General features: G+C 42.6%; 4 protein-coding genes across 8 annotated transcripts in view; 2 read left to right on the top strand and 2 right to left on the bottom strand.

Annotated features, from left to right (window-relative positions):
* The window catches only part of Znf613 (zinc finger protein 613), an 18,178-nt gene extending 13,234 nt beyond the window's left edge, over positions 1-4,944 (top strand). The window contains 2 exon segments of the mRNA XM_078033033.1: positions 1,421-3,008; positions 3,010-4,944. Of these exon segments, the coding sequence (XP_077889159.1) occupies positions 1,421-3,008; positions 3,010-3,112 (1,691 nt within the window). The 3' untranslated portion in view covers positions 3,113-4,944.
* On the bottom strand, positions 1,329-13,280 carry LOC144371003 (endogenous retrovirus group K member 6 Gag polyprotein-like). Its single transcript, XM_078033056.1, has 2 exons — positions 8,092-13,280; positions 1,329-7,553 (listed from the first exon to the last, which is right to left on the bottom strand). The coding sequence occupies exon 1, from the start codon at positions 12,725-12,727 to the stop codon at positions 11,501-11,503; it is 1,227 nt and encodes a 408-aa protein (XP_077889182.1). The 5' UTR covers positions 12,728-13,280; the 3' UTR covers positions 1,329-7,553; positions 8,092-11,500.
* LOC144371002 (uncharacterized) lies at positions 1,329-26,208 on the bottom strand. Of its 3 annotated transcripts, none has more exons than XM_078033053.1 (3): positions 26,002-26,208; positions 13,288-17,019; positions 1,329-8,174 (listed from the first exon to the last, which is right to left on the bottom strand). In XM_078033053.1, the coding sequence occupies exon 2, from the start codon at positions 15,990-15,992 to the stop codon at positions 14,367-14,369; it is 1,626 nt and encodes a 541-aa protein (XP_077889179.1). In that variant the 5' UTR covers positions 15,993-17,019; positions 26,002-26,208; the 3' UTR covers positions 1,329-8,174; positions 13,288-14,366. The 3 variants fall into 3 exon arrangements, with proteins under 3 accessions (XP_077889179.1, XP_077889178.1, XP_077889180.1); XM_078033052.1 differs by lacking the exon at positions 26,002-26,208 and adding an exon at positions 21,523-21,631; XM_078033054.1 differs by lacking the exon at positions 26,002-26,208 and adding an exon at positions 21,119-21,516.
* Positions 15,018-25,527, top strand: LOC101974917 (uncharacterized). 3 transcript variants are annotated; one of them, XM_021721397.3, is made up of 4 exons: positions 15,018-15,223; positions 19,976-20,102; positions 20,368-20,460; positions 21,627-25,527. In XM_021721397.3, the coding sequence occupies exons 2-4, from the start codon at positions 20,069-20,071 to the stop codon at positions 23,315-23,317; spliced, it is 1,818 nt and encodes a 605-aa protein (XP_021577072.2). In that variant the 5' UTR covers positions 15,018-15,223; positions 19,976-20,068; the 3' UTR covers positions 23,318-25,527. The 3 variants fall into 3 exon arrangements, with proteins under 3 accessions (XP_021577072.2, XP_077889160.1, XP_040135095.2); XM_078033034.1 differs by lacking the exon at positions 15,018-15,223 and adding an exon at positions 15,846-15,972; XM_040279161.2 differs by lacking the exon at positions 15,018-15,223 and having other exon boundaries at positions 19,976-20,094.

Genomic DNA, 26,208 nt, shown 5'->3' with positions numbered 1-26,208 from the left:
ATTTGACTATCTAAAACCTTCTCAAGGATGATGTGTTCTCTAAAGTGCACATTTTTTTTTTTTAAAGAGAGAGGAGAGAGAGAGAGAGAGAATTTTTTTTTTAATATTTATTTTTTAGTTCTTGGCGGACACAACATCTTTGTTTGTATGTGGTGCTGAGGATCGAACCCGGGCCGCATGCATGCCAGGCGAGCGCGCTACCGCTTGAGCCACATCCCCAGCCCTAAAGTGCACATTTGATTTCCCCCATATTCAAAACTCAGTGTTATTCCCTTTTTCATGAAAACAGTGCTACTCCAGTAGGAATAATTCTTAATTCCTTAAGTTTACTAATCTCCCATGTTGAAATCATGAGTGAGCCTTGTCTTTTCTTTCTGCAGATTGTATCTTGATTTTCTCCACTTCCATCTCCAATTTTTATAATTTGTACCTGCTTTCTATGTTTCATTGCTTCCTTGTTGCCGCAGGCTGCGCGGTGCGCAGGTTCCGCCGGGCTCTGAGGTGCGCCTCAGCCTCGCCACCTTCCTGCTGGGCGCCTCGGTGCTCGCGCTGCCGCTGCTAACGCGCGCCGGCTTGCAATGCCGCAACCCGGCTGGGCACAGAAACACAAGCCATTTGAGCAAAAACAAAGTTTTATTTTTAAAAAGGCTGCCAGTGGTCCGTGTGCGTCCCGCTAGCGAGCCGGTCCACACACGTGTGTGTGTCTACCAGACCCGGAGTCCCGCACTTCCCCCGGAAATACCCTCCTACCATCCTTCCCCAACCAATGGGAACTCTCCAGGAGTCCCGTAACATGAGTCCCCGAGGTGAACAGCAGGAGTCCAATTTCCATATGAATGTAAATCTTAACATACTCATATCATCTCAATGGCTAGCTGGCAGTCACCTAAAACAAAGGTGCCATGTATTATAATACTTTTGCTGTGGCTCCTAGCACCTTGTTTAATTTTCCCTAACTAGAATTTATACTCAGAGAATATAAGGAATATATTACTGTGTCAACATCACTAGCACAATGCTTAACACACAGTCATAATTTAATGAGGATTTGTGGGTATGTGAATTTGCCCCTCATTAGTTTGAAACAAATATTCCTCTAACTTCTGTGATCCAGTGCTCACAGTGGCTTAATTTTATTTTAGCTTGCCTTTTTGTCACATTTATTCATTTTGAATGATGTAACCTTGCTTATTCTCTGACTATTTTTATCTTGTTTTGTTTAAACTGTTGTGTTTTATCCCTGTCCAAGTGACAATGAACATAGCCACTTGGAGTTTCTTTAACTTTACATAATAATGCTGTCAACAAAGAACCAATCTATACAGAGCTGTTTGTGGAGTGGTTTTATTCTGTTCCATGCTCATAGAATGATTAATAAGTCATTATATATCATAATAGTTCATGTTCTCCTCTTCCCTAGAAATCAAGAAAGCTGATGATCATCTACAGATACAATTAGGAAATCAAAGATGTCAGAAGAAATTGGAACAGTGCCATAAATACAGTGCATCCAGAAACATCATTCATCATAGAACAAATAACTTTCCTTTAAGGCAAAATCATGATATATTTGACTTTCACAGGAAAAGATTAAAATCAAATTTAAGTTTAGTCAACCATAACAGAAGCTGTGAAGTAGAGAATCCTGTCAAGGCTAATGGAGTTGGAAAATCATTCCTCCATGCCAGGCATGAACAATTTCCTACTGAAATTAAATTTCCTGAATATGGAAATTCTGTGAATACAAATTCACATCAGAGATCCCAAAAGGCAGAGAAGCCCCATGTATGCATCGAATGTGGGAAGGCCTTCCTCAAGAAGTCTCGTCTCATAGATCACCAGAGAGTGCATACAGGAGAGAAACCTCATGGGTGCAGTGTGTGTGGGAAAGCCTTCTCCAGAAAGTCCCGGCTCACTGAACATCAGAAAACTCACAGAGGAGAGAGGCGGTATGAGTGCACCGAGTGTGACAAAGCATTCCGCTGGAAATTACAGTTTATTGCACATCACAAAATACACACAGGAGAGAAACCCTATGTATGTAGTGACTGTGGAAAAGGATTCGTCAAGAAGTCTCGTCTCATTAATCATCAGCGAGTTCATACAGGAGAAAAACCTCATGCATGTAGCCTGTGTGAGAAGGCGTTCTCCAGAAAGTTCAGACTCATTGAACATCAGAGAACTCACACAGGAGAGAAGCCCTACGAATGTACTGAGTGTGACAAGGCTTTCCGCTGGAAATCACAACTCAATGCACATCTGAAAACCCATACAGGAGAGAAATCCTATATATGCAGTGAATGTGGAAAAGGCTTCATTCAGAAAGGCAATCTCACTGTCCACCAGCGAACTCATACTGGAGAGAAGCCTTACACTTGCAACGAATGTGGAAGAGGCTTCATCCAGAAGGGCAATCTCCTTATACATCAGCGTATTCACACTGGAGAGAAACCCTATGTCTGCAATGACTGTGGGAAAGGCTTCAGCCAGAAAACATGCTTGATCTCACATCAGAGATTCCACACAGGAAAGACTCCCTTTGTATGTACCGAGTGTGGGAAATCCTGCTCACACAAGTCTGGTCTCATTAATCATCAGAGAATCCACACAGGAGAGAAGCCTTACAGGTGTGGTGACTGTGGGAAAGCTTTCAGAAATAAGTCATGCCTCAATAGACATCGGAGGACTCATACGGGAGAGAGACCCTATGGGTGCTCTGACTGTGGGAAGGCGTTCTCCCACCTGTCATGCCTTGTTTATCATAAGGGAATTCTGCATGCAAGAGAGAAACAGGTTGATTCAGTCAAGCTAGAAAATAATTTCTCAAAGAGTTGCAGCTCATCACATACAAATGATCCCATGCAGAAGGAGAGTCTTGTTAGCATGGGGACTATGCAGATTCCTTCTGTGGCAACTCAGACTTCATTGGGCAACAGTGAGTTCCAAGCAGATAGGAGCATAGCTATTGTGGGACAGCCAGATGTCAGACATTCACCCTCAGCAGAGACTAGACCTTGCACAGAAGAGAAATCTTATGAATGCAATGAATGTGATAGTGCTTTCAGTGATCAATTACATCACGTTTTATGTCACAAAAATCACACAGGAGTAAATCATGATTCATTGAAGATAGAAAACCCTTGAGAAATATAGCTCATTATATAGCTGACAGTATGCTGGGAAAAAATAGTATGAATGCTTGCTGAATAAATCATTTATGGGAAGATAAACCTTATTATCAATGGTCACAGATTAGTGAGCTCAAAGTTGGTAGAAATATAATGACCATGGAGAAGTCCTTGCCCCAAAGAAAGATCTCTGTAGGTGTCATGCAAAGAAAAATGGTTGGAAGACCTTTGAATGCAGTGAAGGTGGCAGGGTTGCTCATGGTATATTCTGTATCATGTTACCAGAGGAAAACATAGAAATAAAAGTGAACACTTGAAACATCTTCAGTAAAATATCAGAGAATACTTGAAGCAAATAAACCTGTGAAGATGAAGAATAGAGATTTGCATCACAAGTCTAATATTTTACAAGAGATAACACACAGTGCATTTTAGGACAGTGTACCTTAGTCAAACTCTCAGTGGATCCTTCATTAAAAGGAGGTGATTTGTGTTAAAGTTATAATGCAACTTATCTCCCTTTTTACTGGCGCAAGTCTTCTTTTTCTACCCAGGGTCATTATGATTACCTTTACACTTTTTTAGTTATAAAAGAAACAATGTATTTAAATACCACTAGGGGGAATGAAGTTCAAACAACATGACTAGCCAGCCTCACTCTGAACCCAGGATACAGTTATTATCCTAACCCTGTGGTTTGTGTTATTTTTGATAAACACACCACACAGAAAAATGCTAACTATTTGCTTTTGTTGGTGCTGTTGCAGAAAGTAGGTGATGGTGGTGATGAAGGAAACAAAACCCCTGGCTATTTTTTGTTTGTACTGGGGATCAAACTCCAGGGTGCTCTATTACTGAGCCACATCCCTATCCCTTTTTTGTTTTGAGAGGGGCTCTTGCTAAATTTACAAAGCTGGCCTTGAATCTGTAATCCTCCGGCCTCAGCTTTGGGTCATTGGGATTACAGCCGAGTGCCACCATGTCTGTCAGCGCTTGCTGGTTTTAAATGAGCATTTCTTTTAAGGTGAGTCCTGTGCACCTAGCTGTTTTACCCTCTAGCATGTGTGGTCAGCAGTTGTAAACACTGGTTGAAAAGGGGCGGAGTTGTGGAGGACAGATGATTTAGTTGTGAAGCAAGGTATGAACACTTTTTTAAAATGTTCATATCTTTACATCTACATAGATTCCTTTATACTTTGTAGATAATTGTAAGTTCCCCAGTACATAACAAAATAGAAATGAATTGTAGACTTGGGAGATGGATGAGGGTGCATGAATGACTTCATGGACTAATCAAAATGTTGTGGAAGGAAAGAGCCTAATTGAGAAATTCTAAGGATCATCATTTTCCCCACAAACTTAAAAAATAAAAATCTTAATAGTGACTTGCATCTGGCATAATGTAAAAGGAGCAGACCATAGAATCCACAATGGGGCTGGGAGTGTAGCTCAGTGTTAGAGCACGTTTTGCATGCACAAGGCCCCGAGTTCAATCCTAGCACCACCTTTACTCAAGTCAGAGTGCACCCAGTTACAGGATTAGAGGAAAAAAGTCACACAACACAGGACAGCGGTGTGTGAGATGGGTCAAGGAGAGAGAGCCCTTTGGATATCTTGAAGAAGCCCTTTCATTGGTCCACAGGCCCCAGCCTTCTAGAGTTGCCATGATTTCAGAGATGCTGGCTCCTTTGTGACATGCTAAATGAGAGGTGATTTATTTTTGTTCCTTGCCAGTCTCTGGGGAATGGGGGCCCTTGACATCTCTCCCATGCTCAGTTCAATTTTGATCCAATAAAGACAATATCCAAGTCAGAAACAGTGAGTCCTTTTTGGTATAAAGTTGCCTCACAGTGGAATCCCTCACTGCATTCTTGGGTCCATCCTTTACAAATAGTTTGGGAGGCACACACATCAGGCACTACTGTAGACGCTAGTTAAGCTGGTGGGCAAAATGTGCAAAGCACATTCACTGCATTCAGGACAGGGGCTCAACAGTAAAGAGTAAGAAATGGATGCTCTGCCCACACGGCTGTGAATCTGCCTGTCCAGCGCGTTCCTACCTGAACTGACAGCCAGAGTCCCCAAATGGGCTTCCCAGGCCTCCTTGAGAACCAGACGGTGAATTCACTTCAGAGGCTGACATCCCAGGTAAATAGAATTTAATGAGATAATTTCAGATTGTGTCTTTAGAAGGCAATGCCAACTTAAATCCTTTACAGCTTCACCCCGGCCATAGCTAATATTAAGCATGCTGTTTCCCAAAGGAAAACTGCATTACCTGTTTAATACTTTCATGTGCTCCATTTACTATTTTTGTGTTTTTAAGGAAATAATCCAATTACATCTGAACCTCATCCCTCTCTTCAGTTGTGCTTGGGCACTGGTCTTCACTGGCACTGGAGTGCCCTAGATTTGACTTATGATTCTCTCCATTCCCTGACGGACACACAAAATGCCAGCAGCTTTGGTCCACTCTGACCGATGCCTCTGTGACTCCTGTCAGCCATTTCGCCTTGTGCAAACCTTGCTGGTCCTCCAGCGGCACTTCCAAGCTGGAGGCCCTCCTGAGTACCCTTGAGTCTCTCCCTAAAGGCTGGGAATCTCTCCCAGAAGACTCTTATTTGCTGAATGGAGAACCTTCACGTCCTCGGATAACTCCGAGCACAACGCCCGCTCCTATCCTCCAAGTGTGCGTTAGGCGCGTGGCCCCAGGTCCTGACACTTCTCAGTGACACCTGCCCATAACGTCTGGGCGCAGGCAGCCCTGTGGGGACCTGTGCACACCAGCGCTGCCACTGAAGAGACAGGGACGCGGGTCCAGTCGGCCTTGACGTGACTTGGGAGCGGAGGGCCCTGGACGTGGCGGCAAGGGCGCGTCAGGGGGAGTCTGGGTTGGTGCTGGGCCTGGTGGTCACTGGATAGGGGTCCCGGGGAGGTTAAGGAACAAGAGACCCGCGGTTGGGGGCTCTGGTGGTCAAGGCTCGGTGTGCTGCATGCAGGGCTCTGGGCACGGAGGGAGGCGGTGACGCGGGGGGGAGGGGGGTCCCAGGGTCTCCGTGCAGTGCCTGTGCTCCCCTGCAGCGGGACCCCGGAGGCCCGGGCTCCTGGAGAGGGTGGGTTGAGGCTCGCACGTTGAATGCTGGTCATCTTATGTCTGAGGCCACGTTTACCTGGTGCTCCAAATTTGGTTTGGTACTTAAGGTCCGAGTCCACCCTCGTGATGGCAGTGGCATTCTTACCATCTACAGCGTTCCAAATGGCACCCTGGTAAGGTAACTACCAAAGACACGCGCTTTTTTGTTTTGTCGTCTTGTTTTTGACAATCCTCCAGGAGCTAGGGAGAAGGAATCAACCAAGGAGACCAAAGGATCCCCCGCCCAGCACCAAGGCTTTCCCCCTCCAAGGGTGGATTGCCGCAGTCTGGCTGGGCACAAATCACGAGCCACTGAAGCAGGAACAAACTTTATTTTTTAACTGCAGGAAAAAACCTCACACATGCTCCTGGGGAATCTTCCTGAAAAGCCACGAGGCTCCTGCAGGAACCCCCAGCCGGAAATAGCTCCCCGGGAAATCCCCCCTCCTGCACTTGCCAACCAATGGGAACGCCAGGGGAATCCCGTGAGAACTCAAAATAGCGCAAGAAGTCAAAAAATAGCACTTGAAAATGCAAAAGTAGCGGCAGAGGCGGATAATGCCTCGCCTGTCAATCAATACTGTTGGCAAAATGCCCAGGAGCCATACAGACTCGGCTGTGGCTCTCAGCATCTCCCCCCTTCTGTTTAATTAAACAACAAGTAATGTGGCTTAGGGACCGTGCCTGTTAGGTAGTCCAATTCAACATATGGTCCTTACCCGTCATCAGATGAACTGACCTCTAGGCGTCAGCCTCCTGTCTTAGGTTGGTACCACTGCAATCAGATCATACCCGTCACTGACTACCGGTCCAGCATATAGCCATACTTGTGGATAGGCCTTTGCACCAGTGGGGGGGTGAGGTTCTTTGCCTCACCTCTGTTGGCCCCCAAACTTTAGACCATCACTAATAGAAGGGAGGAGGATGAAAAATGCCATGACACCAAGCCAATTGAGGGCTCCTTTGAAAAATTGTACCACCGGTGACACCATCAGCAAAAATACTCCAGCACTACCACAATTCGCTGCACCAACAGATAGTTCACAATGCATACAAGTGATACATATAGTCCAGGCAAGTTCTGCAAGCAGTTCAAAGTAGAGGAATCTGTCAATATGTCCATTTCCTCCCAAAGTAAATCGACTCCTTGATTGAGCATTACTTGTTGAGTTATTATTCACTGATGCATCAGTTTATACAGTTTGTTGTGATAACTACCGAAGAAGCTGTAGTTTGGTTTTATCTTTGTCTTCACCGGCACTGGGATGAAGATAGGAATTCTGGCAATGATGCTAGGAAAAAAATTATGTAACATTCCAACAGGCACTAAGAAAACAATTTTTTGAACAATTTACATTATCCTGAACAGAATTATTAAATATAATGAGAAGGAAAGGTGAAAGCAAACAAACAGATCTGTTAACCTCCTTATTTGTTCACATATTAAAACAATTTTCAACAGCTGTTTACCCAATCTAAATTAAACCATTAAAATCATGTGAATAAAAAAAATTCGGATCCATTTATTCATGAGCGCTCCTCATATAAGATATATGGACATACTCACATACAGACATACAGCACAAAACAGAAGTGTGCACACATAATACGCAATGTTTATAAACTCCACAGTCAAAAAATAAAACTGATCAGAAAAACATTAACCTAGGTCTGTATGAGCTCAAAAATAAAATAGAACTTTATGATGTGGGAAAAGGCAATAATAAAATAAATATTGAAAAAAGCATCCTGGTTAATCACTGTCGTAGATGTAAGAATAGCCAAACTGGAGCTCTGGATATCAGCTGTTATGGATTTGAGTCAAATCACCTTTTTTTGTTTTCGTTTTTGTGTTGGTCCATAGAATTCACTTTGGTTAGTTTCTCTGGAATCCAAATCGGCTGTTGTTCTCCCTGTAGAAACACACAAACAGAACCCCGACTCCAGACAATCACTGGGTCAGGACCTTAGTTAATCTCTCTGGAATCCAAATCGGCTGCTGTTCTCCCTGTGGAAATACACAAACAGACCCCCGATTCCAGACAATCACTGGGTCAGGACCTTTCCATTGTCCTGTTAGAATATCCTTCCAAAGTACCTTAGGCTTATGTACATTTTTTGTACACATATGCCTTTCCGCAGCACTAAGCCCTGATGAATCCAAATTTAAAAAGTTTAGAGTAAAAAGGGTTATTTTAAGTTTATCTTTGGGGAATATATACCCCTTCCCAATTCCCTCTTTTTGCTTTAATAAGTACATTTTAATAGTTTGATGAGCTCTTTCAACTATGCCTTGTCCCTGAGGATTGTATGGGATTCCTGTTATATGAGTAATGCCAAATGATGAGCAAAATTGTTTAAAAGAGGTAGAAGTATAACCAAGACCATTATCTGTTTTTAACTGTTTTGGAATGCCCACAGTGGCAAAATTTTGTAAGCAATGAGCTATAACATCTTTAGTTTTTTCTCCGGCATGAAGGGAGCCCATCAAAAATCCGGAAGAGGTATCAACTGTAACATGCAAATATTTTAATTTTCCAAATTCTGGCAAGTGTGTGACGTCCATCTGCCAAATATGGTTAGGTATCAGTCCTCTAGGATTGACTCCAAGATTAACTTGGGGTAAAAAGGTCACACAATTTTGACATTGTTTTATCATTTGTCTAGCTTGTTCCTTAGTTATTTTAAAACACTTTTGTAAAGTATTAGCATTGACATGGAACCTTTTATGAAAATGTGTAGCTTCTTCTAGTGTAGAGAAAATATGTATGTCATGTGTAGTTTTATCTGCTAAATCATTGCCCATACTAAGGGCTCCAGGCAATCCTGTATGTGCCTGATATGTCCTATAAAGAATGGATCTTTTCTGTCTCAGATTAGACTTTGTATAGTGGAAAACAAAGAGAAAACAGTAGAGGAAGGGGAAATCCTACCAGCATCTTCAAGGGATACTATAGCATTAACTATATACTGACTATCAGAAAATAAATTAAATACAGAATCTTTAAACATCACAAAAACTTGTAAAGCTGCATTAAGCTCTACCTTTTGAGCTGATTGTTTGGGTACTAAAAATGTAAAAGTTTGATCAGGGGTAACTACTGCTGCTGTACCATTATTTGACCCATCAGTGAATATATTTGGAGCATTCATGATAGGGGTTTTTCTTGTCATTTTTGGAAAAACTACAGGATGTTTAGACCAAAAAGATAACAAAGGATTAGATGGTAAGTGATTATCAAATGAAACATTAGATTTACACATGATTATTGCCCAAGTATTTAACTCATTAGCTAACTCATCAATTTGATCCATAGTATATGGAGTAATAATTTTATTGGGAGAAATTCCAAACACTCCCTTTGTTGTTTTTATTCCTTTGAGTATTAGTTGTCCTTCAGCCTCAGGATACCTAGTAAGAATAGTGTTAGGAGAATAAGATAAATGTATCCACAATAATGGACCTTCTTGCCAAAATACTCCTGTAGGAATATTTTTTGTTGATATTACAATAAATAATAAAGGCAAAGTTATATCAATTCTATCCAAATTCATATTTTCCATATATGTTTCAATAATTTTTAATGTCTTTCTTGCTTCAGGCATTAACATTCGGGGTGAATTTGGATCTGATGGACCTTTTAGGATATCAAATAAAGGTCCCAACTCTCCTGTTGGTATGCCTAGATAAGGCCTTCTCCAATTTATGTCTCCTAATAACTTTTGAAAGTCGTTGAGTGATTTGATTTGATCTACTCGTATTTAAATTTTTGGTGGTCGGACCATGGTTGAGGATAATAGAACTCCTAAATAATTAATTGGAAAATTTAATTGTACTTTATCTATTGCAATTTCTAGATTATAATTTTTTACTAAGTTTGTAAGTGTGGCATAACATTCTATCCATGTGTTTTTATCTTTGTGTGCTAGCAATACATCATCCATATAGTATAATATTTGTAGTTCAGGATTTTGATTTCTAAGTGGCTGGATTACTTTATTAACATAAATTTGACACATAGTTGGGCTGTTAGCCATCCCTTGAGGGAGCACTTTCCATTCATATCTCTGATCAGGACCTTCATGATTCAGTGCAGGGATAGTAAATGCAAAATGTGGACTATCCTCAGGATGAATTGGAATTGAAAAGAAACAATCTTTAATATCTATAGCTAAAACATACCAGGTTTTTGGTAAAGCAGACAATTGGGGAATCCCTGATTGAGCAGGTACCATAATAACTATCTCATTATTAATGGCTCTTAAATCTTATAATAATCTCCATTTACCAGATTTCTTTTTAATGACAAAAATGGGAGTATTATAGGGAGATACAGAAGGTTGTATATGTCCCTCCGCTAATTGTTGTTTGACCAGGTCATGGGCTGCTTGTATCTTTTCTTTAGTCAGGGGCCACTGAGGAACCCATATTGGTCTTTCTGATTTCCAAGTAATTTTTATTGCCTCAGTGACCCCTTCTGAATACCCAGTCCATGTCTATTTATTCCTTGATCTATTTGAATCGGCGCTGCTATACCTTGTTCTCCTAATCTTTTTTCTTCCCTGAAACCTTGTCTAGCCCTAATAGTGGGCATATTTGGATTGATGTTATTTGTTAATGTCAAACCTAATTGATCTAGGACATCTCGTCCCCATAAATTTATAGGAAGATGATCCAATACATATGGCTGTATAGTTCCTGCACATCCTTCAGGATCCTTCCAATCTAAGACCATTGCACTTCTATGGGGATTAGTTGCCACTCCTAGGCCTCGAAGCGTTTGAGTGGCTTGTTGTAATGGCCAATGTTTTGGCCATTCTTGACGAGATATGATGCTAAGGTCTGCGCCTGTATCCAGTAGCCCATTAAATTCATGTCCTTGAATATTTAGTTTTAGCATGGGGCGAGAATCTAAATTCAAAGACAGTGTAGCCCAATCTACACCTGTGGAGCCTAAACCCCTGGAACCTCTTTCCATAATACTACTGAAAAATTTATCATGTAGGCTGGATATTATTAATAACTGTGCTATTCTATCTCCTGGTGAAATTTCTGATATACCCTTTGGAGAACTAGCTATAATTTTTATTTCACCTTCATAATCGGGATCAATTACCCCGGGACTTATCATAAGTCCTTTTAGCGTAAAAGAACTGCGTCCTAACAATAAGCCTACTGTTCCTTGGGGAAGAGGTCCTTTTACCCCTGTGGGAATGATTTGAACTCCCATCTCTGGAGTTAGTACTGCTCTGGCGGAGGCGCAGATGTCCAACCCTGCGCTCCCTCTGGTTCGTCTAATGAGAGATCTGATGGATAGTGTGTCCTGGGCACTACCCTGATGGTGTTGCTGGGTTCATCCTTGGTGTTTCTGGGTTCCTCCAGTGCCCCGTACATTTGTGGTGGTGGGCCCCGCAGCATTGGGCCCCCCTGTCCATTTTTTGGCAATGGAGCCTGATGCCTTTCTCCACGATATCGTGGGTAACCACCTGGTCCTTGTCTGTTTTTTGATAATGGAGTACCCTCTATGGTGGCTTGAGAACAGCATTCATTAGCCCAATGTCTCCCTCTACGGCATCGTGGGCAAATATCCGGTGTTCTATTCCTTTGATACCTAACTTTGTTAAACCTTCCTCCTATGGGGCAACTCCTTTTAAAATGTCCTGTTTGTTCACAATTGTAGCATGTTTTTGGCATGGCATCTAAAGCCTGTTGTACTGCTGCCAAGACTTGTCCTTGTTCATTAATGTCTCTACATAATTTAATATATGTGTTTAAATCTTCATGTCTCCATGGTCTAAGGACCTCTCTGCAGCAACGATTTGCTTGGTCATAAGCCAGTTGTTTTATAAATGGCATTGCTTGTTCTGTATCCCCAAAAATTCTGGAAGCTGCTTGAATAAGCCTATCTACAAATTCTGTGTAAGGTTCATTAGTTCCTTGTATTACCTTAGATAATTGACCTTGTAAATCTCCATGCCCCTGTAAAGTTTTCCATGCCCTAACCGCATCTACAGCGATTTGTGCATATACGCCAGGATCATATTCAATTTGTTGCCATTGACCCTCATAAGGTCCTTTTCCTAACAACATATCTAGATTTCTTTGAGGGTAACCGGCTGCTGCATTTCGCCTAGCTGTCTCCCTGCAAAATTCCTCATTGGCAACCTTCCATAACAAATATTGTCCTCCATTTAGCACAGATTTACACACGCCATCCCAATCTGCTGGAGTCATGTCCAAGTTGGTAATGGATTCGACCATGCTTACAGTGAAGGGTGCTTGAGGACCATAGGTTGTTACAGCCTCCTTTAACTGCTTCACTGTTTTGAAATCTAATGCATGGTGAATTCGCTGCCCTCCTGCGTGCTCAAGTACAGGGCATGCAAATCTTTGAGGTCCTGTCTCAGGATCCCATCTATCAAGTACAGGGGTTGAAGGGGTTGAGGGCCACTCAGCTATCTCCATAGGTGGAGCTGTTGGTTGAATTACGCCCTCTGGTGGTAGAACGGTGTTAGTAGCAGCCTCCTGTTGTAGCTTTTTCCCTAATAGCTGTTTGTCCTCTAAGCTTTCTTCCTTTATATTTTCTTCCTCTGTCTGACTAGCTTGAGAGACCTTCTCTTTTGCTTGATCTTAATTGTCTTTCTCCATGGTTTGAACCTCTAACAATTTATTTAACACTCTTTCGGTTTGTTTTTTACTAATTTCTAATCTGTTACAAAGATAACGCAACCCAATAAGATAACACAAAACAAAACCGAAACAGAATGAAACAAAAATGGAACAAAAAATCATTGTATCAATTTTCCTATTTTCTTGACATGCACATTTGTGGTCTATTTCTATCTCTTCCTCAGGGGCAAACAACTTCAAACCTTGAGCCAACCATTTTTCCCAGTCTGCCTGAGAAAATTCTAGGGATATGCAGCTTGAAACAAAAACAAAACAAATCAAAGCAAGAACATATTGTTTTTTAAAATGGTCACCCATTCTCTTGCCTTCCCTTGGGGGCAAGCAATTTCACTTACCCCGAAGAAGCCTCAGACGTTCCCCGTGTGGGCCGCCAAATGCCGCAGTCTGGCTGGGCACAAATCACGAGCCACTGAAGCAGGAACAAACTTTATTTTTTAACTGCAGGAAAAAACCTCACACACGCTCCTAGGAAATCCTTCCGAAAAGCCACAAGGCTCCTGCAGGAACCCCCAGCCGGAAATAGCTCCCCGGGAAATCCCCCCTCCTGCACTTCGCCAACCAATGGGAATGCCAGGGGAATCCCGTGAGAACTCAAAATAGCGCAAGAAGTCCAAAAATAGCACGAGAACGCAAAAGTAGCGGCAGAGGCGGATAATGCCTTGCCTATCAATCAATACTGTTGGCAAAATGCCCAGGAGCCATACAGACTCGGCTGTGGCTCTTAGCAGTGAATGCTGTCACTGGCAAGGTGAGGGGTCAGTGTTTTAAGGACATGGAAATGGGACTGGTTTAGATGTGGGCATCTGTATAGGTTCAGCGTGTAGATCGTGGAGGTCAGTTTCTCTCTCGGATGAGGACCTGCACGCAGTCCCCACTGCATTCACACTGCGTTCATCTTTCCCCTTGGGAATATAAAAGAATGTGTCCACAGACAGAGGTTGGATATTGAAAATAAGTGTCCCCCAAACGTGAGGTCAGAACTGTGGGAAAATTAACTTACTACAGCAGGAAGAAAATGAGTACATTTTAGAAGTAGAATATCACAGATATCACAAATATCGCAGATGCGCTCAAATGAACGTGCCGATTTGATACTCTTGCCTCTTCGATGCGATTTCTGAAACAAGTGTTCTGCTTATTTTTCTGATCTGTGTAATCCATATTTGGTTACCCTTGGTGGGCTTTTCCAAACCAGAAGTCGGAAATTTGCATGACTGAAATCTTGGTTCTTTGCTGTAATCGGGCCACCTTTGCCTTCTCCCCACTTTCTTCGTGGGGCCTCAGGAATGCTCCCCAAGCCGTCTACACCGAGCTGACTCCCCGGGCGTCTCTCTCTCCCTCCCTGTTTCCTACTACTGGGGACTGAACCCAGGTTGCTTTACCAGCTGAGCAACATGCCCCCCAGTACTAGGTCTCACTGGGTCACTGAGGCTAGCCTAACAGGTGCAGTAGAGAGGCACGGGCCGCTGCTGACTGCAAACATAATTCCAGTTGGTATCAAATGAAAATACACGTTTCTGTGTCCCCTAAACCACCTCCCGCGTCCCTGTTTTCTAGAGGCCTCGCCCTCTCCTAGGTGGAGTCCCGGTGAAGCCAGCGTCAGTGTGAACAGGCAGGCAGTGTGAACAGGCAGGCAGTGTGAACAGGCGAGTCGGGTGGATCCACCGAGGAGGCCCATCTGAGTGGGGGAAGTCGGAGACCCTCGACGGGGTTCCCCGGAGCCGCTCCCCTGCGGCGGGACACCCAGGTCGCTCCCTAACGGCCCGACACTGGGCGGCTCCAGCACTCTCCCAGCTCGGGGCCAGCACGGTCGCGCAGGCCTGGAAGCGTTCGCGTCAGAAACGTGACTGAGGCGCCCAAAAGCCGTTTGAAGATCCCGCCGGAGGCCGTGGCCCCGGGGGGCGGAAGCGGCGCCTACGGGAAAGCGCCTGCCAGACCTTCCAGGTTTGGGCTGCGTGTCGTCGTGGAGAAGAGCTGCCCACAGCCGTGCTTGCCTTGTGTGAGCTCGAGCCTCTGACACTCTCCATTCCCCGCCAGGGCCTAAGCGCTCTGCCTGGAGACGGTCGCAGCGGCGCCAGCGGGTCCCGGAAGCTGTACGGAAGGTGTCCAGAGATGGCGGGGCCCAGGGCAACCTGGCGGCTGCGGCGCGGGCCCTGACGTCACAGGACAGAGCCGGAAGCTCGCGGTCCGCGGTCGGTTCTCCATGGAAACGCCGGGGCCGCCGGTCCTGGTCATTTCCAGGCGGAACGGAAGCGCAGGAAGTTCGGGGAAGTAAGTTCTGGCTCTTGTCAGTCGGTGTGGGGCCCTTGAGAGGGTGAGAAGGGAGCGCTCCCTGCGCCGCCGGCTGGCGGGCTCCGCACGTGGGAGATTGGAAGGCGGAGCCGGCGGCTGCCGGGAGGCCCTGGGGCAGGGCTGCGGGCAGGAGGTCCGGCCCCGGCAGGCTGCCGAGGACGCGGGCGGGCGCGGGTCTGGCGCTCAGCCTGGCGCCCCGCCGAGCGGCCACCTCCGGACGCCCGGGAGCCGGGCTGAGGGGCGGAGAAGGCTCAGGGCGGCTCAGGGCGCTGCAGAGTGGAGTTTTTTGGCCTCTTGTGGGTCGCGGTCGCGAGTGTCCGCCGTCAGGTTCCTGTGGGCGTGAGTGACCCGGTGGGCTGGGCTTCGGACGTGTGTCCGCGGCTCTTGGCCTTTCTCCGCCCTTCCTCGCGTGCGCCTCGCTTTCCTGCTGAGGTCGGGGTGCGGGCACTAGGCCGCCGTCTGCCCCTGCGGCCGGGTCCCCGGGGCGCCTCCTCGGGAACGCGGGGTTGTCCCACGCAGCCGGGGGCGGGCGGGCTGAGAGTCCCCCGGAGCCGAGCCGAGAACGGACCGTGAGGCGTCGCTGTCCACCCCGCAGGCCCCGCCGCAGGACGGAAGGGAGCAGGCATCCCGGACCCGACACCCTTCCTAGGACGGGACCGCTCACCAGGACCTCCAGGCCCACGCGGAAGTTACCACTTACCCCACCGAAGAAAATGAGCAGCGTTGAGGTGACCTCTTCTTGTTTCATCCAGACGGCCTTACATCTGCTCCTAGATCTGTAAATGCCTGTGAGATTTCAGTCATAGAATGTGTCCAGAGACACCCCGACGGCGTGGCATCGGGGCACTCGGATGGTCTTATGATTCCACTGAGTGACTGGTGGAATGACATGTGTGGATCAAAAGGATGTCGTGGTGGCGTTGACTGACAGCCACCACCACAGGGGAATGGCGCTGAGTTATAAGAAACTGTGATTGCAGGAGTGAGCAGACACCGGTTCTGGGGGGATGATGTCACTAGTTTTGTTTTTCTGTTTTTTAGTCGGGGATGGACAGAGTATGTTCTTTTTTTTTTTTTTTTTTTTTTTTTAATGTGGTGCTGGGGATCAAACCCAGTGCCTCATGCAGTCTAGCCAAGCACTCTGCCACTGAGCCCCAGCATCATCCCTGATGTCACTGTTTCATGGCATTCAGGTATTAGGAAAAATTTGACTGTCTTTCTAGAGGTGATGGGTGGACACTGAACAGTATTCTTTATAGATACACAAGGGTTTGTTTTCTATTGTTTATGGTAAGGTTCCTCAGAGACTCCTGTGGGAATAGACCAAGCTAACTGGGGACACAATTTATGAAGGCATCAAAGTAAGGCCACTCAGAGGACTCAGTTTATCCAGGAATAAAGAGGGGCCTTGGAAATGGAAAGGGTTCACCTGTCCTGAACAGGTAGCTGAACTGGTGTTTAAGTACAGATTTAGCATTTGGGAGTTTTAAGAAATATTGTTTGATAAATGCCTGAGTTGTTGGGTTCTTCAGTGTTTGTCATCTCAAACCCTCTACTTCCAAATTTCTTACCTACTTTTATTTTTTGTAACTAAATAACATATACATTTTAGAGAACAAAATTTCAACACTGACATATGTATTAACAGAAAGTAAATTCTCTCTTCAGCTGGGCAAGGGGGTGAAGTCCCAGTCACTCAGAAGGCTGAAGTGGAATGATCAATTGAGCACAGGAGTTCAATGTCAGCCTGGACGGTGTAGTGAGTCCACCCTCATCTGAAAGAAAAAAAAAATTCCCTAACTGCATTGTAATTTCCTAAGTTCCTCATACTGGTTTAGCAAATGTTTGGTAGTTACTTAACTGTCACCAAACATGTGTTTTGTCTACATATGTATTTATGTTTACAGATATATGTATATTTATGTACATGTTTGCGTACATAAGCACATGTATTAAATTTATACATTTTTTGCACCAATGGGATCACACTCAAAAGAACATAACCTATTGGTCTACAATGATATAATTTAAAGATGTAAAGGAATAACAGCTGCGATCAAATGAAGAATGTTCACCATATAAAATTATATTTGATTATACTCAGACTACAAAATATGAGTTAATGTAAATAAAGCATTTAGATGAGTGCCTACTCTACAATAAGTGATATGTGGTGTCATTCATGCCTTAAGTAATACTTAATGATGTTACCAAGTTTCATAGCTCATAGAGTGTAGTGGCACACAAGGTCACAAATTCAAGGCCAGACTGGGAAACTTAGATAAGACCTTATCTCAAAATAAAATAAATAAAAAGGGCTGGTGATAGTTTAGTGGTAGAGAGCAACCGTAGGTTCAATCCCTAGTACCCCCCCCCCCACACACACATACACAAAGAAAGGAAAGAAAGAAGCAAAGAAAAAACATAATTTTCAATCTTCTGAGTGTCCTAATATTCTTTTTCCTTGTTTTACATTTTTCTTATTTTCATTTTCCTTGTTACATGTAGAGTTGAAGTCTTTTGTATATTTGTTGGTTAGTTGGACTTTTTTCTTTTGTGAAATGCCTGTTCTTATTTGTACATTAAAAATCTTTTTTTCTTAGCTTAATTGGGGTTGTTTATATGATTTTTGGCTTGTGTATTTTCTAAGTGGATTTGTTTCATGTGAAATAATTCAGAATGTGATAAGAACAGCAGCGTTAAGAACTTCCAGAGACTGGGGTTGTTGCTCAGTGGTAGAGCACTTTCCTGGCATGTGTGAGACACTGGGTTTGAGCCTCAGCACCACATTAAAAAAAAGAGGAAAGTTAAATAAATAAAATAAAGGTATTGTGTCCACCTACAGCTTAAAAATAAAGAACTTGCAGCCTCCTTGGGTGTGGTGCCACACGCCTGTAATGCTGGCGACTTGGGAGGCTGAAGTAGGATGATTGGCAACTTAGGAAGACCCTAACTCAAAATAAAAAAAAATAAAGAAGTAAAAAGGGCTGGGATGTAGTTCAGTGGTAGAGTGCCTTGGGCTCAATTCCCAATATTGGGGGGAAAAATTGTAGCCTTAAACCAGGGACAGTGACTTGTAGTCCCAGCTGCTTAGGAGGCCGAGGTAAGAGACAGTATCATTTGAGGCCAGCTTGGACAACACTGCAAGATTTCATCTCTTTAAAAGAAGTTTTTGTGGCCTCTACCAAGTCTGCTTTCTTTTCTGTGTAATAATCTCTGCAATGACATTGGGATAAAATGTCTTTGGTACCCCCTAGGCTTCCCCATCTCAATTTCACATACTGCTCTATGATTGCAAGCCATGTTGAGACAGAAGAATGCAGTTCAGTGGACAAGCAGGTCCCAGTTCCTTCTCCAGTGGCAGTCAGGGCTAGGCTGCTTTGCTACATGAAGAGGCTACTGTACACTTCTCTGGATTGCACCCTATTTGTGGAGAAGTCACCTGTCAGTACATGTTATCTTTTCTTTGTAGTAATGTTTTTCTAGTGGTGTCATAATTTTACATTTGCATTAGTGTTACGTAGTTTCTATCTGATGTACCTAAATGCAGATTTCTGGCTTGGCTTTGTGGTTAATATAACTAACTCTGGTTGTGGCATGTTTTATCAGTTCTGAAAATTGCTTACTCTTCAGATCTTTGTATATTTTTTCTATTTCAGTATGAATTATGTGTAGGTTCATGTCTCACTGTTCTCCATATTTATTAAATTTGCCTTTTGTGTCTCTGCTGTCCTTAAACTTGTGGGCTCATAAAGCCCTCCCACCTTGGCTTCCTAAGTAGCTGAGACGACAGGTACACACCACCATGCTTGGCTTTCTGCTTCATTTTTGGTTATTTATTTTGATACCAAGGATAAAACCCAAGGGCCCTTAACCACTGAACCACATCCCCAGCCCCCCCTTTTTTTTAAAAAAAAATTTAATTTTGAAACGGGGTCTTGCTAAGTTGTTTAGGACCTTGGTAAGTTGCTGAGGCTGGCCTTCAATTTGAGATCTTTCTGCCTCAGCCTCCAAGTTCCTGGAATTATAGGTGAGTACAACTGTACCAGCTGATTACTTATTTTTTAAAATGCACATTCTAGTTCATTATCTTTTCAGTTTGTCTAATTTAACCTTTCTGTAAGCAGATATATGGATATATAGGGGTGTGTGTGTGTGGGGGGGTGCATTCTTATGTATACATGTATTTAATACATATATTTAAAAAATTTTTTTTTCAAATTTGATCAGTCTATAACAATTCTTATACTTGATGTATATTTCTTTTTGTTGTTGTTGTTGCATTCTGTAATTAAACACTTATAGAGTGTCCTGAAGTTCTGGCATCTCTTCCATGTTTTACTCTGGTGTTAGTCAGGAAGACTCACATACAGAAATCTGTAGTATATGTCTGGATGTCACCAGCCTTTAATTTTTCTTTCTTTTTTGTAGTATTGGGGTTGAACCCAGGGTTTGGGGCAGGTCAGGCAAACACTCTACCCAGTGAGCCACATCCACAGCAGTATTTAATATTCTGATTGTCAATAGATGCTGAAATACTTAGTTGGGTGAATAGCTCACTGCACAGTATTGTAGAATATCTGGAGATTGATTCTATGACTATGTATTAAAAGTACAATAGGCTTATATATTCAGCCAATATACATTATTATGAGCAGCACAACTTCCTTTTCATTCTTTGTGAATCAGTAAATAACAACCCTCAGATTAATTAGGGTTCTGTTATTACAGGAGTTGCTGACACTGGAGGATGTGGCTGTGGCATTCACTCGGGAGGAGTGGCAGCTCCTGGGCCCTGGGCAGAAGGACCTGTACCGGGACGTGATGTTGGAGAACTACAGCAATCTGGTGTCAGTGGGTGAGGATGGCTGCCCTGTGTAGCGCAGAGGGTGCAAGTCTGTGGTTTTTCCTTTAATAGCTACTTAATGAGCCAGAGCCTCTGTAGTGGTTTTTCCTGGTAGATTCTTGGATCCAGACAAGAGGGTCTAATGTGCTATCTCCTGAGAGAAAAGCCTCTGCTTTGCAGTTGGGAAAGCTGTCTAATCCTTGAACATAATCTCTCCCATGTTGACACATCTCAGCCCATAGCTGTGTCCAAGTCTTTTCTCACTTCTTACAAACAGGGTATCCAGTCAGCAAGCCAGATGCTCTTTCCAAGTTGGAACAAGGGGAAGAACCTTGGACAGAAGATGAAATGCACACTTGGATCTGTCCAGGTGAGAACTGCAAGATGTTTCAGCACAGAATCTTATTCTAATTGGTCAGAAAAAGACACATGGGATCTGAGTATACAGAAACACAGCTTGCATGGATCTCTTTCCCCATCTCAGAATGTTTCTTTAGGTCTTGAGAGGGAAGTATATCCTTTTGTTGTCTTTGGAGATCTGATACTTGCCCATTTCATCTTGCTTTTTGTTTGTTTTGCCTAATTTTGTTCTTCCTTGGCTTCTATCACCCTGCCGTTTTAAATTACTTTTTTCTCTTACCCCTTTTTATACCTGTCACAGTGTCTCTACCTGTTTTTGGAATTCCACCTTCCAGACCACATTCCATATAGAGATCTGTGAAATCATCATCTGTCTTCCGATTTCTGCTTTCCTGTTCCATTGGGAATGACCAGTTCCTCTTCTGAACATCCAGACCCACCATGTATATCGTGTCCTCACTATAACTTGAGCTTCTTGTGAATTTAGATGATTCCTTAGCTGCTTTCCCCCCATTCTGAGGGTTCGTCAATAGTTTTTCTGTTTTATGTGCTGTTTTTCTAATCTTTAAATTTGGTCTTTGTACCATGATTGAGCTTTCTTTGTTCTCTAAATGAGACTTTCAATTGATATCTTGCTTAATATTGCCTAATGTATACTTTAGTCCTACCTGTTTTACTTTCCTCTATGGCAGCTGGCCTGTGGCCTTCCAGTTTCTGAGGAAAGGAATCATCTTCCTTCCACAAAAAACCCATCTTGCTGGAGTTGTAGCTCAGTGGTGGAGCATTTGCCTAGCATGTGTGAGGCACTGGGTTTGGTCCTCGGCACCACATAAAAATAAATAAAATAAAGGTATTTAAAAAAGCACCATCTCACCATCCTGTTCATGCTGGTGGCATCTTGCCTGTTATAAAGTTCTTTCTACACATGTAGACCTTAAAGGTCTGCTTCTGTTGACTCTCATAACTAGAAAGGACTGTTTTGCATTTGGTATCACTTCTAGTCCAAACCAGGTCATAATTTATGTCTGCCTCAGTGTATCTCCTCCATGCATTTTTTTTTTTTTAAACTTACAGTGCTGGGTATTGAACCTAGGGCTTCTCTCATGCTAGGCAAGTACTCTTCTAAGATGTATTCCACAGAAGTTATGAAGGATTCATTGTTCTCTTGTTTCCTAGAAAATGACAAAGTTGATCATCTTCAGGGTCACTCAGAAAATCAAAGAATGCTGAAGATTATAAAAAAATATGAACTTCAAAGCAAAAGTCATTTTCCTTTCAAAGAAAATCATAATAGGACTGAGGTATATGTAAGGAATTTGAGGTCAAATTTAAGTTTAGTCAACCAAAACAAAAACTATGGCATTAAGAACTCTACCAAGTTTAAGGGAAATGTGAAATCATTTCTGAAAGAGACGTATGAGGAATTCCATTCTGCAGTTAAGTTACCTGTAAGCAGAAAACCCATTGGTGATAAGTCCCAAGTCATTAAGCATCAGAGAATCCATGAAATAGAGAAAACCCATGTGTGCAGTGAATGTGGGAAAGCCTTCTTCAAGAAGTCTCAACTCACTGATCACGAGAGGGTACATACAGGAGAGAAACCTTATGGATGCAATATGTGTGCCAGAGTATTCTCCAGAAAGTCCAGGCTCAATGAACATCAGAGAATTCATAAAAGAGAGAAGTCCTGTATATGCAGTGAATGTGGAAAAGTCTTTACTATGAAGAGCCGATTGATTGAACATCAGCGAACTCATACTGGAGAGAAACCCTATGTGTGCAGTGAATGTGGAAAAGGCTTCCCGGGCAAGCGTAATCTCATTGTACATCAGCGGAACCATTCTGGAGAGAAGTCCTATGTGTGTAGTGAGTGTGGAAAAGGCTTCACTGTGAAGAGCATGCTTATTATACATCAGCGAACTCATACAGGAGAGAAACCTTATATCTGTAGTGAATGTGGGAAAGGCTTTACCACAAAGCACTATGTCATCATACATCAGCGAAATCATACAGGAGAGAAACCGTATATATGCAGTGAGTGTGGGAAAGGCTTTACCATGAAGAGTCGTCTGATTGAACATCAGCGAACTCATACTGGAGAGAAACCCTATGTATGTAACGAATGCGGAAAAGGATTTCCCAGGAAGAGTAATCTCATTGTACATCAGAGAAACCATACAGTAGAGAAATCCTATCTATGTAATGAATGTGGAAAAGGCTTCACTGTGAAGAGCATGCTCATCATACATCAGCGGACTCATACAGGAGAGAAACCCTACATCTGCAGTGAATGTGGGAAAGGCTTCCCCTTGAAGAGCCGACTGATTGTACATCAGCGAACTCATACTGGAGAGAAACCTTACAAATGCAGTGAATGTGGGAAAGGGTTCATTGTGAATAGTGGACTGATGTTACATCAGCGAACTCATACTGGAGAGAAACCCTACATATGCAGTCAATGTGGAAAAGGTTTTGCCTTCAAGAGCAATCTTGTGGTACATCATCGGACTCATACTGGTGAGAAACCGTTTACATGCACTGAATGTGGAAAAGGCTTCACCATGAAACGCTATCTTGTTGTACATCACCAAACTCATACAGCTGAGAAATCCTACATATGTAATGAATGTGGAAAAGGCTTTTCCATGGAGACCGAGCTCAGTTTACACAAGCAAGTTCATACTGGAGAGAAACCATATGCATGTAATGAATGTGGTAAAGGCTTCACTGTGAAAAGTCGCTTAGTCGTTCACCAGCGAACTCATACTGGAGAGAAACCCTTTGTATGCAGTGAATGTGGGAAAGGCTTCTCTTCAAAGAGAAATCTCATTGTACATCAGCGAATACATAATGGAAACAAACCCTAATAATATAATGAACATGGTAATGCCTTCAGGTAGAAAAAGTCTTGTGTAACATTCCAAGATTTCACATAGGGCAGACTTGTTTGTGTAGAATGAGGGTGGATAAGTTTTACACACCTTCCATCTCATCCATGAAGGAATTTACACAGGAGATGGACCATATTAACTCAGTATGGGAATGCCCTCAACATGAATCAGTCTTTAAATGATATGATGCACCTAGTGTACATCAAAGAATTCATACAAGGGAGAAGAGACTTTACTCATTCAGTTATTAAGGGACCTTGCTGTCCTGTCAGGCTTCATCAAAAATATGACAGTAGCAATTCTTTGCACAGAATCTCAACTTATTACATATAAGCAAACTCATGTAGGGGCAAACTGTGTTAGTACTTTGAACTCATTAAACATCACTGTGCTTCTAACACATATGATTATTTAGCATAGAGCAACTTGTTCATAGATTTTCACCATTGGGAGATTGTGGAATTTGCATAGGGGTGAAAGTTTAATGAATACAGAGAATGTACTAGTGCCTTAAGTAATTAACTCACATAGTATGTGGAAATAAACAGAAAAATACTCTGATAACATTTAAGGCAGAAAAGTCTTAAAAAAAGTGTATAATTAGATAAATATAAACAGGGAGACTAGAAAGGCCTTCCAGGAGAAAATAAAAACTCTTAACTCATTAGTGATCAAAAGAGACCATCAATGAACTCCTACATAGTAGCAACATAATGATCATAGGAAAGCCATTACCTGGAAATAAAACCTTAATAGTTGTCAGGTATCTTACTGTGGACAAGAAAGAATTTCAAATGGCAATGAATAGGGCTGATTTCAGTAATATGTTCTGCTTCTTATATCTGTCATTAATGCACCCAGAAATAAAACTTAAGAACACATTAAATGTAGAATGACTTTTTGCAGAGTGGATTCTGGGGATTTAACCCAGGGGCACTTTATCACTAGCTATATCCCCAGCCCTTTTTATTTTTTTGAGACAGGGTCATACTAAGTTGCTGAGACTGACATTGTAATCCTCCTGCCTTAGCCTTGGGAGTCATTGGGGTTACAGGCGTGCACCACCATGCCTTGCAATAGAGAATGCTTTAGCAAATTCAGAAAATCAATGTAGTAAAGAAGTCTCATGAAAATGATGTCTATTGGAGGGCTATCACGAGTCTAAAGTCATCATACTTGATGTCCATTTTGAGACAGGATAACCTGAGTAATATCAACTACCCATAATTTTAAAGTGAGGTGTTTTAATCACTAATTTTAATGCATATATACAAGAGTGTTACGTGCTCATCTTGTACCATATAATTAACTCAAGCATATTTTAGGCTCTATTGATGTATTTTAAAAGGAATATATTAATTCTGTAAATTCATATTTAAGTTTAAAGTAGCATCAAGTAATTTACAAAATATGATTTTACTAAAAAATGTTTTGAAAGAATTTTAGATTCATAAGAAATTACAAAATGTATGTTCCTGGGTAGCCTTTATGCAGCCTCTTTAGTGACAATTATCTTAACCAGAATACACAAAACCAATTCAAATGACATTAGTATAATTGCTTTTGTTTTTTTTGGTGCTAGAGATTAAACTCAGGGCCTTGTGCATACTAAGCATGCATTTTATCACTGAGCCACATCCCAGGCCTATAAGTTATAGACCTTATTTGGACTTTACTAGTTATTGTTTTTCGTACCAGTGATTGAACTCAGGGTCACTTGATCACTGAGCCACATCCCCAGCCCTATTTTGTATTTAGAGACAGGGTCTCACTGAGTTGCTATAAGAGCAAATGCCTCATATTTGCTGAGGCTGGCTTTGAACTCTAATTCTTCCTGCCTCAGCCTCTTGAGCTGCTGGGATTTCAGGCGTGTGCCACAAAGCTGGCAGGACCTTACTAGTTTTTGCATATGTTAAAATGGTGTGGTTTGGTGTGTAGAGTTCTGAAGAATGTTGTATACATATACAAAATTTTGTTTACATATCCACATGTAAAAGTTCACCACAATTAGGATGCCAAACTGTTGTGCCAACACTAGGAAATGTCACATCCCCCAACCCAAAGCCATAGCAACCACCGATCACTTAACCTCCCTCCATAACTTTGTCATTTCACAAATGCTATTAAATTAGAATCATACCATACTATAACCTTCATTCACTCAGTAAATTGCCTTTTAAGATCCATCTAAGTTGTTGAGTGCGTTGTGTTAGTAGGATTTTGTATGGCTGAACCATGTTGTTTCTCCACTGTTGACAGACGTTTGAGTTTCCACTGTTTTGCTGTCATGAATTCAGAAGCTGTGAACAGCTACGTATCTAATTTTGTGTGAACATTAAGTTTTTAGGTCTCTGCGATAAACACTGAAGAACACAACCGTTGGTTCATAAGTGTGTGTTTATAAGAAACTGTCAAGCTACTTTCCACAGTGTGTACATCCCCACTAATGAAGTGTGAGCACTCCATTGTCCCATGTCCTTTCTAGCACTTGGAACTGTCACTGAGTTCGCCTTATTGGGTGTGTGGTGGAATATAATCATGGCCTTAACTTACATTTCCATGATGCAAATGTCTGTCAACACCTTGACATCTACTAGAAACCATATGAGAATAATTTTTTTGTTTCAACCCAATTTTTAAAATTCAAAGGCATAGCCTACCATATTTGATATTTGCCTCTTTTGTTGCTTTTATTTCATTCCCAATGATACATTTCCTTCCATTATTTCCTCTTTTCCAGAACATCAATTTGAATAAGTTTGCTTGAAAAAATTCTAGATTTCCCAGGAACAAGGATCTTGTTTTCTCTCTCCAGTTATCTCCCTTGATATCATTAAGTTTATTTAATCCAGCTTATAAATGCTGAG

This window comes from Ictidomys tridecemlineatus, chromosome 15, assembly GCF_052094955.1.
Source record: "Ictidomys tridecemlineatus isolate mIctTri1 chromosome 15, mIctTri1.hap1, whole genome shotgun sequence".
In the NCBI taxonomy this organism is placed as follows: Eukaryota; Metazoa; Chordata; class Mammalia; order Rodentia; family Sciuridae; genus Ictidomys; species Ictidomys tridecemlineatus.
The sequence above is the reverse complement of the archived record's forward strand: the minus strand, read 5'-3'. Positions and strand labels throughout refer to the sequence as shown.